This window comes from Patiria miniata, unplaced genomic scaffold (genome assembly GCF_015706575.1).
Source record: "Patiria miniata isolate m_02_andy unplaced genomic scaffold, ASM1570657v1 HiC_scaffold_2, whole genome shotgun sequence".
Lineage (NCBI taxonomy): Eukaryota > Metazoa > Echinodermata > Asteroidea > Valvatida > Asterinidae > Patiria > Patiria miniata.
Window position 1 is genome coordinate 3,361,294 of NW_024037058.1, and position 14,921 is coordinate 3,376,214.

General features: G+C 37.0%; 1 protein-coding gene across 2 annotated transcripts in view; it reads left to right on the plus strand.

Moving 5' to 3' along the window:
- LOC119727017 (NAD(+) hydrolase SARM1-like) overlaps positions 1-6,171 on the plus strand; it is a 33,883-nt gene extending 27,712 nt beyond the window's left edge. For both annotated transcript variants that reach the window (XM_038198900.1, XM_038198901.1), the window contains 2 exons: positions 1,199-1,320; positions 2,651-6,171. In XM_038198900.1, coding sequence (XP_038054828.1) covers positions 1,199-1,320; positions 2,651-2,825 — 297 coding nt within the window. In that variant the 3' untranslated portion in view covers positions 2,826-6,171. The remainder of the gene's footprint in view (positions 1-1,198; positions 1,321-2,650) is intronic.
- The last annotated feature ends 8,750 nt before the right edge of the window (positions 6,172-14,921 follow it).

Below are 14,921 nucleotides of genomic sequence, written 5' to 3' on the forward strand. Positions count from 1 at the left end.
CTATTTTAAACGGAGTTGAGAACCAGTCTGTAAGAGCTGAATTATTCATAATTGAAATTTGAAATGAATTATTCCATCAATAAATATGGACTGATTTTGTTTTCATTCCATGCATTAAAAAGTAAATAACTTTTTAATTGCCAGAAAAATAACAATAAAAAAATGTTTTCAACATGGAATTCAACAAGCTCGATTGGAAATATCTTGGAAGCTGCGGCCAAATGAATTCATGTTCATGCATGAGTCACGTGATTGTGCCATGCAATTTCTGGAAGGAGTAGTGTTTTGAGTAAAAAACAAATAGGTTTTTGACTCCAGTGACCCCATGATGACCTTGGACCCCAGTTTGGTCATGTGACATGTTGGGACTGGGTTACTGATACTTTTGACAAAGTTTGGTTGAAATTGGTCAAAGAATGTAGGAGCAATAGACAATGTCAACGTTTGTTACTAACTAACTAACTAAAGTTTACATCCTTCTCACGCCTCACCACCCCCATCCTTATAACATCGCATCATCGTTGGATCCCTCATTCTCCTGACGACGGGCAGAGCATACTGTTCGAAACGTTGAATCCCTCCCATTCTTTTCAGAACCACACATATTCACAAACGAGATTTATTCATATGGTGCTACCGCAAACTTATCTTGTCTTAACTAACTAAATGAGAGACATGATGATTTGATTGAGCTGCTATCCCACAGCTAAAAAAATAGAAGGGACAGTACGTCTTTTCAATCAATATGAAATTTTGATTCACTCAGATATCATTTTGTTCATGACATTTTCTTGCTATAAGTATTGCTATAAACTCAATGGATAATTGTGTCATACATTGCTTGTATTGGCATCAGTGGGCGCACCCAGGATTTGGCTTCGGGGGGGGGGGGGGGGGGGGGGGGAGGGGCTCAAAATTTTTTTTTTTGGGGGGGGGGGGGGATATTTTAACGTTGGTGTCACCACGTTGGTGGTGAATCAAAATTATAACACCCCTATTATACTACTCGAAAATAGGCCACATACATATCACCAAGGTCAATTTAAAAATAAAATAAAAAATATGACAACCTTTGGGGGGGGGGGGGATAGGGTTATCCCCTGAGGCCCCCTCCTTGGGTGGGCCACTGATAGGCATAATTACCATTGCAGTGTTTGTTAGGTTATTGATTATCTTGCTTAATTGTTTTGAAATACAGGAAATAGTTGCGGCGATAGATAGTAAGTGTAACATTGTACCCGTCCTGGATAACTTCAGATGGCCTAAACCTGAGCAACTCCCGGAAGATATGAGGAACATTATCTTCTTCAATGGCATCAAGTAAGACATACACATATATCAAAAGAGCTGGGGCCGGTTTCATGGCACAGCTAAGCACACAATTTGTTTTGCTAACAGAGGCTCTTTCTTTTTCACAAAAACTTTAACCCTCCCATGCAAACATACATTCTGTGCCAAGTTGTCATTTCAGTCAAAGTCAAGTTAAGTGACTGTTTTCAACAATTACGAGCTCCCAGCCCACATTAAGCAGGATTGACTGGCTGTGACTGTTTATGTAACTTGATACAATGCTTTGACTGTATGTGATTGATAAGCCAGCTGTGCCTACCATTTACCTGCTTTTGTCTGTTGACTGAATTTGACTAGTCATATTGCTTGCCTTAAAATTGATCTGACTGTTTGTGCCTAGCCTGTGTATTAAAAAGGCATGGCAGGGGATTTTTTGACTGTCTGTGATTGTTCAGATAGTAGGAGGGTTAAGTCTTAATCACATCACAAGGTTCACTAACCTTAAAGGAAAAAGGACAAATTGCTTAGCACAGTGCTTAAGATTAGGACAGTTTTCTGCTTTATACAGCGTGGATACAAAAAAACGAAACCCAGATAGTATTGCTAAAGTAGAGCACATGTGAATCAAAGGGAGATATCATCTGTTAAGACTTTAATCCTGACGTGTCATTTCTTGAAAATGACACCCTGATCATGTCATTACATTCATGGTTGACTGAGCAGTGACCAATTTTTATGAAAGGGTCTATTTAGAGACTTGCGCCACTTTTCATGGTGAAATCTCTTTTTTCACGCCTGCCTTGATTGGCAACCATGCATAGCCTTTCACTCTGTGACAAACGACACAACAAAAACCACAATTGAAAAGTGGCGCAATTCTCTAAATAGACCCTTTGGTCACTGTTCAGTTAACTGTGAATGTAATGACATGACTAGGGTGTCATTTTAAAGAGGAGATTCAACACTAACAGAGGATATCTCCCTTTGATTCACATGTGCCCTACCTCTGTTCCAATGAGCAATAATATTTCAGTTTCTTTCTTTTTTATCCACCCTGTATTGCACAACTGTTCTGCTAACTGTTTGTTGACTGGGTATGATTTCTCAATCAAAATGTCCATTCTACAGTAAGTATTGATAACATTCAACCATTGAAAATGCTTTTTGTCATTTCTCTCTAAACTCTCCCAAAATTCAAAGTGAACATGGCTTTTACAGGAACATTTCAAGTACCATTTATGACCATTTTGAAGTTGTACCACCCTGCATTCTAAATAACAGTTTCAGGGTTTTTCACTCTCTGTTTTCTTGTTCAGCCAATGGCAATTATCTAACATTATCTGATTACCCACTACCACAGGTGGATTCATGACTACCAGGATGCCTGCATTGACAAGCTGGAACGATTCCTTCTGGGTGAGGAAAACTTAGGCCATCTAGACCTGGACCGCCTGGCTAAGGAAGGACACAGCATGCAGGGGTCTAGGAAGATCAGTCGCGACACCAAAGACAGCACCGGCAGCAGTGTATCTTAAGAATCCAAAGAAGGGGACTGTACACTCCCCCGCAGTATAGCAATCCCAGGATTTGTCTGGGTGTGGGCATTTCTGCGATGATCAGATTATCCAAGCTGTTATTCCGCCTTAGAGAGCTTAATGAGCTCCTTCAGTGATTGTATATTGAAATATTATGCTGTTTATCAGGCATGCTAGATTTCAAACCAACCTGATGAGGATATCCTGATATGTGGTGAACAATTCAAAGGTGTATTATGTGGTAATAAGTAGTGTACGTGTTCTACATAACCCCCGAGGACCGACACACAGTTGGGTCTTTTGTTGGAAACGGTCCTCTGTAGTAAGTTTGTGTGATTTGTCCATGGGAGAGTGTGGGAAACACAAAGCATTGCCCTCTTGAGTATAGTAAAACAAGAGTGTGTGTACATGTATTGCTTTGTGATAAATGACAGACACACAAAGGGAGAACAAAAGATCCTCTCAGTCCTCGAGCATTGGGTCTTTTGTTGAAAACGGTCCTCGATCATACGGTTATGTGCTTAGTCTATAGAAATGTCTCATATTACAGGGACACGGGGAAACACAAAGCATTGTCCTTTGGTGTATAGAAATTCACGACTGTGTGTTGCTGTTTGCACTTTGCAAAAATTCAAATTTTACCTGTTTATTTGTACAAGTCTGCTATCTTTTGATCTTGCCTCTGAAATCCATTCTTTATCTCCATTTATTCTTTGTGTAAAGACTTGTGCTGAAGAGAAGCTTTAGCATAGCGAAAAGTTGACTGCTTGTACCTTTGTTCATTTGGGGTTGTTACCCCAAAAAACCTCCAAGTCCGTCCCAAGTTAAAACAAAGCAAAAACAGTTAAATCTATCTCCTATAATAGAATACAAGTTCTTCTTCCTAATTCATTCATTTTCATGATGACTTGATGAGTTGGGCCCAACTGTCCCTGTCGAGCATAGTGTTGGTAAGAGATGGACCACGCAGACCAGTTTCTAGCTCGATGGATGTTTTCAGGGTCATGTTGGGACGAATTTTTCGTCGAGGGGCATCAGGATTCAAGAGGACAACTTGACTAGCTGGCTCATTATGTTGATAAACGTGACCGGCTAGCCGAAGGTGACACTGTCTGATGGTGGTGGAGATAGGGGGAAGGGCACCATATAGAACAGAGTTAGGGAGATGTTGTTCAAGTTAGCAAAGCTTTTCTACTTACAGCACAGAATAGTCTTGAGGTTGGTTGGTTGGTTCACATTACACTAACCAAAGGGTAATTTAATTTTGGGAGAGATTTTCTGGTTATTTGTTCACCTACCGGTATTTTCCTTGTACATGTACATTGTACATTAACATTTTAACATGTATGCTGTTTTAAGACTTACATGTACAGAAGTGCCACATTAAGTGGGCCATCGACTTGCAAAAAGTCATATTGTACTACATGGACTTGTATACATAAGATACCTGAGTGTAGTATTTTGTTGTTCATTTAGCAGTAATATCGGGCACTTAGTCAAATGAAAAGAAAAATTACATGTATTCACTGCTGTACTTTTCAACTACGTTTAAAAAAATATATATTGAAGACACTACATGTACTTGTATTTGTTCAAAAACCTTATTTTGCTGTCCACTCCGATACGTCCAAAACAGTGCATGGCATATGTTATAAGATGTGAATGCCAAAAACACACTGAATATTTTAACATGCTAAAAGCTTTCCTGGCATACTTTGCGTTTATTTTAATACATTCCAGTTTACTAAAAGAAGTACTTTCTTTGTTCAAATAATAGACAAATAATCACGATCAGGTGATAACAGCTGACATAGAAAAGACAATCATTGCAGTTTAATTTTCTTAATTTTATGTTTTGACAATGGAAGATTGTGTGTGCAAATTCATTAACTGATATATTCCTTTTATTGCTTTTTCACACTGAAATATTTTTAAGTCATACATGTAATCAAAGATAACATATTTGTGTAAAAAAGTGCAATTATTTAACCGTAGATGTACAGTATAGTTTCGCAAAAGTGTAGGTTACAATAATTCGTGATCATGAGTCCTCATTCTCCAACAAGAACATAATTTCGTAGAGATGATATTAACCATAAAAGGACCATCTCTCAGCTGCGCCGGTGGACAAAAAATTATGAAACTCGGTACATGCATAGAACAAGTTATCATGAACATACCCAAGACATTTCATGTCTATAGGTCAAAGGTTTTGGAATTATGGCTAATTAATTATTCATATGCACGAATGGTAACTCTACTTCGTGTACACTACGTTTATTGGGGAAATTCAGTTTTCGTGGCGTGTAGCACCGGAAAAGTTTGCTGCGCGGCAACCCGTTTTCCGAATTGTATGTTTCTGGTATCAAAAGATGGGCAGACTCGAGGCTAAAAAGTCGGAACAGCTGGGGTTCTGAAAAATTTTCAAGGCAATCGTGGAAAAAGTATAGGGGTAGCCCTTTTAGGGTTAATGCTGATGCGCTAAAAAAAAGACCCATGCATCAATATTTGATTTGAGCCAGATCTTGCCTGCTCCTGTTGGGGATATTTTGAGATATTTGTACCCATATATTGTTAACCTAGATTTTGTCAACTTTAAACTGATGGTAAAAGTTTCTAAAAGTTTTACCCGATATAAATGGACCAAGTTTATTAAAATATTTGCAATTGATTTTTACTGCTGCTTTGAATTATCTTTTCCAGGAACAAATTTTGTATTTTATGTTGAATTCATTTCATTAATCTATTATTAAGTATTTCTTTTCCATATTAATTATAGACTCGAGTCATTATGATGGTGACTTTGCATAGGCCCCAGCAGCATTGAATAGCTGTAACATGTATCAAATGCTGTGTTAAATTGCAATCTCAGTTGAAACAAAAATAAACCCTCCCAGAATTCATATTTAAAATGTGGAGAGATTCCATAACGTGAGAAACGCCATTTTGTTAAGAATTCCACCATTTCCTGGCTGCTCTAAGTCAGTTTAGACAGGATTTAGATAGTTGAGCTCAATTTCAGAAGAAAACAAAGCGAAAAATGAATTTCAGAAACAGTTATTATACTATTGTTATTGTTTAGCCCCTAACAGTCCCAAATCCTCCAATTTTAATACGATTTTGCATACCCCCTAGGGAGTTAGGGTTGCATGGTTTCAAAATCATGGGAATGTTTTGAAATTATTTTTTCCAAATGGCTATACCGTCTTTTGGAAATAAAGTATTCATGTGCAGTTTTGCAAAATTCACAACTATTCATTTTTATTGGTGCATATACGTAAGTTTGAACGATGTGGTTTTGTGTTTTAGATAGCCAGCAATGTAATATCAAGAACTAGTTTTGTGCTACTATAAGTACTACTATAGGTTTACAAGTATTTATGTGAAGTTTATACATGTATATATTGTAATTGGATTGAATAATGTAGTGTTTGTAATACACTGAGATTGCATTTATTTGCTGAAAGTTTGCAGCATTCCTGAAAATTTGAAAGTAACTGTTGTGTTATATTCATCATATTGCACCTATTTACCCAAACATGCACCTTTTGCAAACATCAAACATCTGCTATAGATTCATATCGTTTATATTACTTATATTGATTTCACTCACTTACTTTAATATGATTTTTCATACACCCTAGGGGTTAAGATGGGTGGTCATGAGGCCAACAAAACCTATGCTTGTCGTATATTTTTCTGGTATATTGGATAAATGAGTAATCCAAGACGTTCATTACCATAACCATGTGCTGCTAGTGCTAGAAGTACTTAAGATTTTTTGGTGACCACTTTGTGTTGCGCACTATATTGTGTGTCGACCAGCATCAGTGATATAGTCACTTAGTTCAAGATTGAGTCTTGAGTCATTTGGTTTGAGCCTACATGTACATCCAAGCCATAAGTGATGCGCTGTTGCAGAATTAGGGAGGTTCCTTTAATAACCAACATTATTATTTGCAACACCACCTGGCACATGGTGCGGTACGGTTTGTGTGCTTAACGTTCGTCAGCTTTACTTAAACGCGACTTATTGGGGGGGGGGGGGATCAGAATCATGTTCTAAAAATGTAATTTTTTTTTAGTGGAGCAAGATTTAACTTTTGAATCACGAGTCATTAGCTTCAAATCAGAGTTGTAATGTGGAGCTTGAGTCCGAGTATTTTGCCAGTGTGGCTCGAGTTGAGTCCGAGTTACCGAAATTGCAAGTCGAGATGGACTCGTCTGAGTCCTTGACTTGAGTCCTTCAACACTGAGTAGTATGGAGGTGTTTGCGGTTTACTGTGAACTAAAGAAGTATAGTATAATGCCACAGCAAATAATTGGTATATCATGGAAAACAATATATTTTTCCTTACAAGAAATTTAACTTCATTGTTATATCTTGGATAGGTTGTCAAGGTACGTGGAAACGCAGGATTTCTCTTTAAAGTAAACTGAGAAAGGAAAAAGTATAAGTATAACCAAAAAATTGTGGGGTTTTTTTGGTAAAGAAATTTTAATAGGTAAAACCCTAGTATGTTAAGTGCCAATATATTATTGCTAAGTAGTGTAGTGTTGAAAAGGGTGTCAGATTAGTGTTATAATTTGTTCCAACATAGATAACAGTGTACTTTTACACTTGTAATATATCAAATGTAAGGTGTTCATATTATTGTTGAAGTACTTTAACATGGATAGGGACTTTGTGTGTGTTTATTTTTTAACATATAATGCGGTCTTCAGGAAATTTACTAGAGCTTATAGCTTGTATATTTTTGTGTATGTTGGACATTTCCAGTACCTGCGTAATCATGTAGAAATACTTCTTTTTTGTGTGTATATTCCCCGTTTGTTATAAAAGTACTTGCATTAATCCTTTGCATGGCATGAAAATAGTAAAGTTATACAGTGTGTATAAAAACAAAAATGCAAACAAAATATAACTACATTGTGTAAATGCGAGACGTAGAATGCAGTGTAACCAACATAGATATTATAGGTATGGTTTGAGAGATACATATTTCCTCTTTAAAATGAGACATCAATCGTCCAAACCCGATAATGTTTGACAGAGTTGAAAGTAATTTTACAAGAGAGGTGGAATTGACCATGGGACTAAGTTTTCCATTTTAGGCATTGGAACAATGGCAGCCTAATTGCCTCTGTGTGGATATTTGCCTAGCTGACAAAAAATGTGCTTAGCTAGTAAACAAAATTCTAAACACTTTCTTGTTATCAGTTTGTAAATATGTTATGCTAAACATTTTTAGCATGAGGTGATAGCAAGAAAGTGTTTGGATTGGTGCTTACTCGCTCAAGACCTTTTTTTATAGGCCAGTCAAATTTCCACACAGGGGCAATTAGGCTACCTTTGTCCCAATGCCTAAAATTAAAAACTTGGTCCTGTGGTCAATTTGACCTCTCTTGGAAAGCTTCTCATAACTCTCTCAAAATCATCGGTATTGGATGTTTGATGTCTCATTTTAAATTGGAAAGATGTTTCTTTTAAACCATACCTATATTGTCAATGTTGGTTACACATTCTATGTCTGGCATTCAGTTATATTTTGTTTGAATTTGTTTGGATACAAAGTATACATTTGGATACACTGTATATCATGAGGTTTGATTGACACTAATTATTTATAAGGATGTACAGTATGATATGACCTGATCCTGGGAATGGAGATAATAACTAATTTGGTTAAGATGTGATTGTTGCTAATGCACATGGTGCAGTTCATTTACCCTGGCAGGACCAGCGGAGGGGCACAAACATGTATTGTGTACCCTGACCACAGTTCATTGATTAACTTTACCAGAATTTCATTTTGGCAAACATAACAATTAAGAGGGTCCTTTTTAATTTTTTTTTGTTATCAAAGACGTCAGTTTGGGAACAGCGGTCTACAAGTTTTATTCAGATGCCTCTAGCAAATCCTTTGCTTTGGAGTTTTGGCTATACATTTATAATCAGTACCATTAAAATTGAACTTATAATAATCTTATAGGCCTATAGTGCCAAATCTGTCACTCAAGACGCTTTACAATCAAAACTTAAAAACCTTCCAAAAAAGGACAATATTGCATGAAAACCAAGGTCAAAACAAATTAAAATAGAATGCTGAGTGCATCATTTTAATATTTGTATTCTGGAAGTTTAATGCCAAAAATCCAAACTATATAGAGTTATTTACTTGAAAAAGCAAACAAACCAAAGTGTTGTTCTGATGGTTCTGAAATATTACAATGTGTTCATTCTGTTTTCACTTTTTGTTGAAGTTGCATTTGTGAGTAAACCGTGTATACATTTGTTACGGAACTAAAAGAATGAAGATTTGGGAAGGTGGATGGATAGTTATATGTGTATTACTTACAGCACAATTCAGGGAGAAAGCTAGGGTCAGTCAAATGTGGAAACCTCACGTAAAAGAAGGTTGGCTTTTTGAAATTTTCAGTTGAAAGTGGATTGAACAGTACTAAATATCTTCAATTTTGTCAATTTAAAGGAAACGTACAGTTTCAGCTCATCATGTTTTCATGCACATTACTATGTGTTGCAACAATACATACAAGATCTCAATACTTGTTTTCATTGGAAGTGACAAGAAAGTGGTAAGTTCAATTATTGGCAAATCCTTTCATCAACACATGTAAGAGGGCGCTATTTTGCTTTTGTAACTGGTACTGAATAGTACAAAAAAAGAGTCCTTCAAAATTACCCACAAAACTGTTTTGAAGAATATTGGCCACTTCTATTGTCCAAACATGCCAAACAAGCTGTTTAAACATGATAATCAAGTTAAAAAGAGGAACTTACTCCAGGAAAATGAAGAAAAGTTTGATATATATTTGTACACAAAGCTATGGAGACACTACTGTTCTGCCTTGATCACGCTTTGCCTCATGAATATGGAAATTTTTATTAGCATAAAAACTAAAATGTTGAGGTTTCTCCCTTTTTTTTTACTGCTACAAATGGTGGAAAGTCAAAGTTACTTGGCAAGAAAGCTGTTCAAATGTATTAAAGTCGTTAAAATCCTATAACATGTTTCCTTTAATCCTTGCTTTTATAATATGCTGCGGAAAGGAGTTTTTTTGACTTGGTACTTGTGTTAAGTGTTTTATGGCACACCTTTAATTGTATACATGTGTATAGAAATTGCTGCAGATCAACTCTGGTGTCGAAAGAACTCAATTGTGTACATTGCAGCATCAAAATTGGTTTCTGTGATGTGGGGAACTGTGTTACATGTACAGATCACGACCAGGTGTTTCTCATAAAAATATAAATGTATGTATATTCATGTTCATTGTCACAAAGATATTTGGAAAATTTTATATGAATAAGTTTACTGATGTTTTCCATGTCAAGTTTTAAGTATAGGTATTGGTAAATATCTACCATGGTAATGGTGTGCCTATGTTGTAGTCATTTAAATGTAAAAATGAACCCCCTATGAAATCAGTTATAAGTATGTGTAGCTGTATATTTGAAGGATTTAGCTGTTCGATACAAAATTGCATGTAGCTGGCGTCACCTGTATGTAGTTTGTAGAATAGAGTTCAACCTTTTGTGTGAAATTTTCAGTACTTTGATGTGCGGGCACCTTTGTAATCAAATGGCATTAGATGAATATGAACATAGGCATAATGGTACTTATCACCTATGTTGCTGTTCAATTTTGTTCCTGAATGGGAAACAGAACTTCTCTGTTGGTTCAAATTAAACAAAGTTAGAGTGACGTCTTTTTTTTCTCTGTTCTTGTTTGCAATGTTGTTTTCAGACTGGTCTGAAGGACTTAATTGACATTGATGGTTGTAATTTTGGCAGTTGCTGAAAGCCTTTGTTTTTGTTAATATTTGTTTTCTTTTTTTCCCCCTCTTTTTCAGCCATTTCCCGTTTTCATCGTGCATGGCACTTTGGGCACTAAAATCAATCCGATTACCTTTATATTTACAAAAAATGTAATTGGCATACACTTAGAACAGTGTGCCGATACATTGAAGTCATCATGGTGTCATTTTGAGTCAAGTGACGTCACAACATACAGTAGGTGAATATTTTGAAGGCCTATATCTCCAGCACTGCAGGTCCGATTGAGGTGAAACTTGGTATGTATATAGACCAGGTGTTCTAGATAAAAGTTGTTGTGACATCATGACGACTTCGTCATGGGTCACGTGTGACGCCATGTTAAATATTAACCCTTACTCTCTGAGGGTAGTTTACTGCATGTCAGTTGGTTATGCCAATGCCCTCCAGCTGCAGTTTATCGGAGGATACTTTGATGTAGCAGTGAAGGCTCCAATTGGCAGGAGTTGGAGGCCCTGGAGGGTGCCTGATACTGACCAGCTGGGGGCACTTGATTGTTATCAGAGGACTCTCATTGTTCTCTGTGGCATGTATTGGAATGCCTGTCCAGTTACCCTTGAAATGATATGGCAGATATTGGAGGGCCATGCAAAAAACATAGGAGATTTTCTTGAGGCACAATTGGCATGCGTTGGAGGGTCTAGTAGGGTAAGGGTTAATAGATTTAATATTTGAAAATCAATATAAACTCAACCTTCATACTTAATTGGCATATACACTTGGAACAAAGTGCCGAACATTGACTTCATCATGACATCATCACGAGTCCAGTGACATTACAATATTGGTGTGTATTTTGAAGGCCCATATCTCCAGAATTACAGGTCCGATTGAGGTGAATCTTGGTAGACCAGGATGTGTTATAGATGAAAATTGTCGGACGTCATGATGACGTCATCATGGATCACAAGTGATGTTAGACTTTTGTCACGTTAAATATTAATGTAAGCTTTCCGCAAGCTTGTATTAAGCTGGTAACATGATTGAAGCTTGCATGAGATTGCGCGTTTGCACGCAATGCAAGGTTGCGACAACCCACAAACTTGCGACAACCCACAAACTTGCAACAACCCACAAACTTGCGACAATCTTGTGCAAGCTTGCGAGAAGCTCGTCGCGAGAAGCTTGCGACAAGCTTGCGACAAGCTCGCGACAAGCTTAGACAAGCTTGCGACAAGCTGCGACAAGCTTAGACAAGCTTGCGACAAGCTCGCGACATGCTTGCGACACGCTGCATGGCGACAAGCTTGCATGAAACAAGCTTGCAAACACACTTTATAGGTCCATGCTTGCATCATATTTGACTAAATTAAGCAAAGTGCAACTTCATTTTCAATATATTGGACCATCATGAAATATAATCAGTGCTAGGGATATTTAAAAGATTGACCTCACACTAAAATGCATTGTTTTTCTATTAAAAGGCCTATACTGATAGAACTATATATGTCCGATTTGGTTGGAACTTGATATGTACCTAAGCTGAGATGTGATACATGAAAATTGAAGTGACGTCCGTTATGACATCATCATGACGTCATCAAATGACATGCGACGTCACATTAAATGTGCATTTTTCTATGGCCTATATCTGTACAACTATTTGTCCTGATCGCTCCGCAATTTTGTACTGTACATGCATGCATTATCAGTTATAGCATGACATAAAAATACAATAATAAAATGCTGAAACAGCCATGCATTTGTCCACAAGTTTTTGTAGACCATCAAGTTTCTTGTGAGATTGTTTCTGATTTTAACAATCTGTTCAAGGTGTAAATTGACGATCATATAGACATACATTTAACCAGTATTAAGAAATGATTACAAAAATTCAAGCAGGAAACTTTGTGTATAAAAATGGTACACATTCATCTTTATTACAGATACCACTGCTTTATAATATCAACAATTAATGTTTTGGTGGTAATTTATCTTGGACCATTCACTAAAGTTCGTGCAGATTTAATGGAATTACTGGTCTCATATACAAACATGTATGTCCTCTAGTACAAGACACTTGTACAGTGCAACTTTTTCACTGCATTTATGCAGTAACAGTGCCAAGTGTCATATATGCCTAGCGGTTAAGAGAACTGGACTCATGCTCTGGTGTTTCAGTGGCGTGGGTTCGAGCCCGGGTCTAGACACTTGTGCCCTTAAGCAAGGCACTTAACCATTATTGCTTCGTCCTTCGGATGGGACGTAAAGCTGTAGGTCCCGTGTGTTGTGTACTGCAATGCACGTAAAAGAACCCAGTAACACTAATCGCTAAGAGAAGGGGTTTGCCCCGGTGTTTCTGGCCTTGATCCTGTTAAAACTCCCCTGCGGAGTCCTTAGGAGATTACCAAGTACCAAGTACATGTATCAACATCCGTTGAGGGGGTACTTGCAATGTGCACGCAGTCAACAGTGAAACCATTAAGACTTGATCTTATGTGGTGAACTGGAATTGTGTCCGCTATGTGACAAGTAGTGAAGTAAAGTTTAGCTTAAACACACCAAAAAATATCTAGTGGGAGCCAAATTTATAAAACAAAAATGCAACTTACAAAATATAATGGAAGCTCAAGCAGTAAAATTTATAACAATCTCAAATGAAATAAATAGTGAAAATCCCTAGAGTAAAACCACCCAAACAATTTTTTTAAAATGCAGGTACCAGGTAATTGCGACTCATGTCATCGCTTACATTCACACATTCTTTGTGAAGCTAATAAACAACATAAAACTAAGATTAAAATTCTTAAAACTTTCATTGTGCCACCTAACCTTCAGTGTCTCTAGATTAAACTTGTGTTTTTTTACACTGAAGTCATGTCTATCTGAAATGGCGGACTCTGGTTGGATTGAACACAGATAGGCAAACCATTTACACCAAACTGAACATGGGTTGACTGGAGTTTTGCTCGTTTCCGGGTAAAGCCTCGCAACCCTGGTCTTGACCAGGGCTGAAATAATTACCTGTGCAGTGCACCGGACCCATGTTAAAACCATGGGATTCTTGGTAGTGTGAAAGGGGAAAACCGCAAACTTTTGGGGTTCAACCCAGGTCTAATATTTTTAGACAGTGTGAAAAAGCCGAACTAAGTGGGAAAATAAGAGTACATGTACTCAACTGATATACATGTACTTGCAATGTAATAGACATTGATTTCTTTAAACCTTTAATTCAATAAGCAGTCCTACAGACGTAACAGAAGGCATTTGTTAATGGTGGCATTTGTTTATGGTGTAAATTGAGGACACATGCGTGCAACATCATCAATGATTTGAGGTCAGGAACCAAATCGAGGACCTCTCGGTTAGAAAACTTGTACAAAACCAATGAGAGCTGTTGCAAAAAAAAGTTAAAATAGAGAATAAACAAAGGAAAAGGGAAGTGGAACGATAGAAAATCCTTGATTTACACCATCATCATGTGCTGTGGTACATGTGTTGAACCCTGTGCAAGTTATATAATACCTTGGTCTGAAGGCAAAGCCAAGATCCAAAACACACACAATGGTCGAGTCAACATACGTACCGCCTATGACAACTACAACTGTCAGGTAAAACTTCACAGATTAAAATACAAAGCATCGCAACCTTCCAGACAAACCTCATGCATCTTATTTTAAATACAATATGCATTCAAATGGTACTTTGTATGTTTACATTCATTATGTACACGTTTAATATTCATAAGCAAAATTACAAAGCCGATTTGTCATGTAAGACATTTAGATGTATTCTTATTCCATGATGATATAAACATAAAATTGTTATAACAGTGACTTTCGCCAAATATTACCAAATATAACAAAATGCCAATTAAACAATAAAACTTCAATCTTTCTTGTGGCCACTCCAATCAGTTTAAACAGCGTACAAATGCATTGTCACATATGATGTCCAGTTTTTTAAAATTCTTTTCCGAAGAATGGTTGTGATGTTAAATTGGGTACAACTTTTAACTCTTTTACTGTCTTAGCGCACAATGTGTTCTGCAGCACACTTCACACTGTACTGTGGTGAATGATCCCAAACAGAAAACCTGGTAAGCTCATGCTTGCTGATACCCAAACAGTAGGCTTGTACTTAATTAGTGGAAGTAACAAAACTAAACCAATTCAAGCTTGTTAAGATTGCAACAAGCTTGTGGCAACCTTACATAATGCAAGCTTTCTGCACGCCATTTTTCTGTAATTGTAAGGGAATAAAGGTTCATGTACATTCATCCAATAATTTGTTGATTG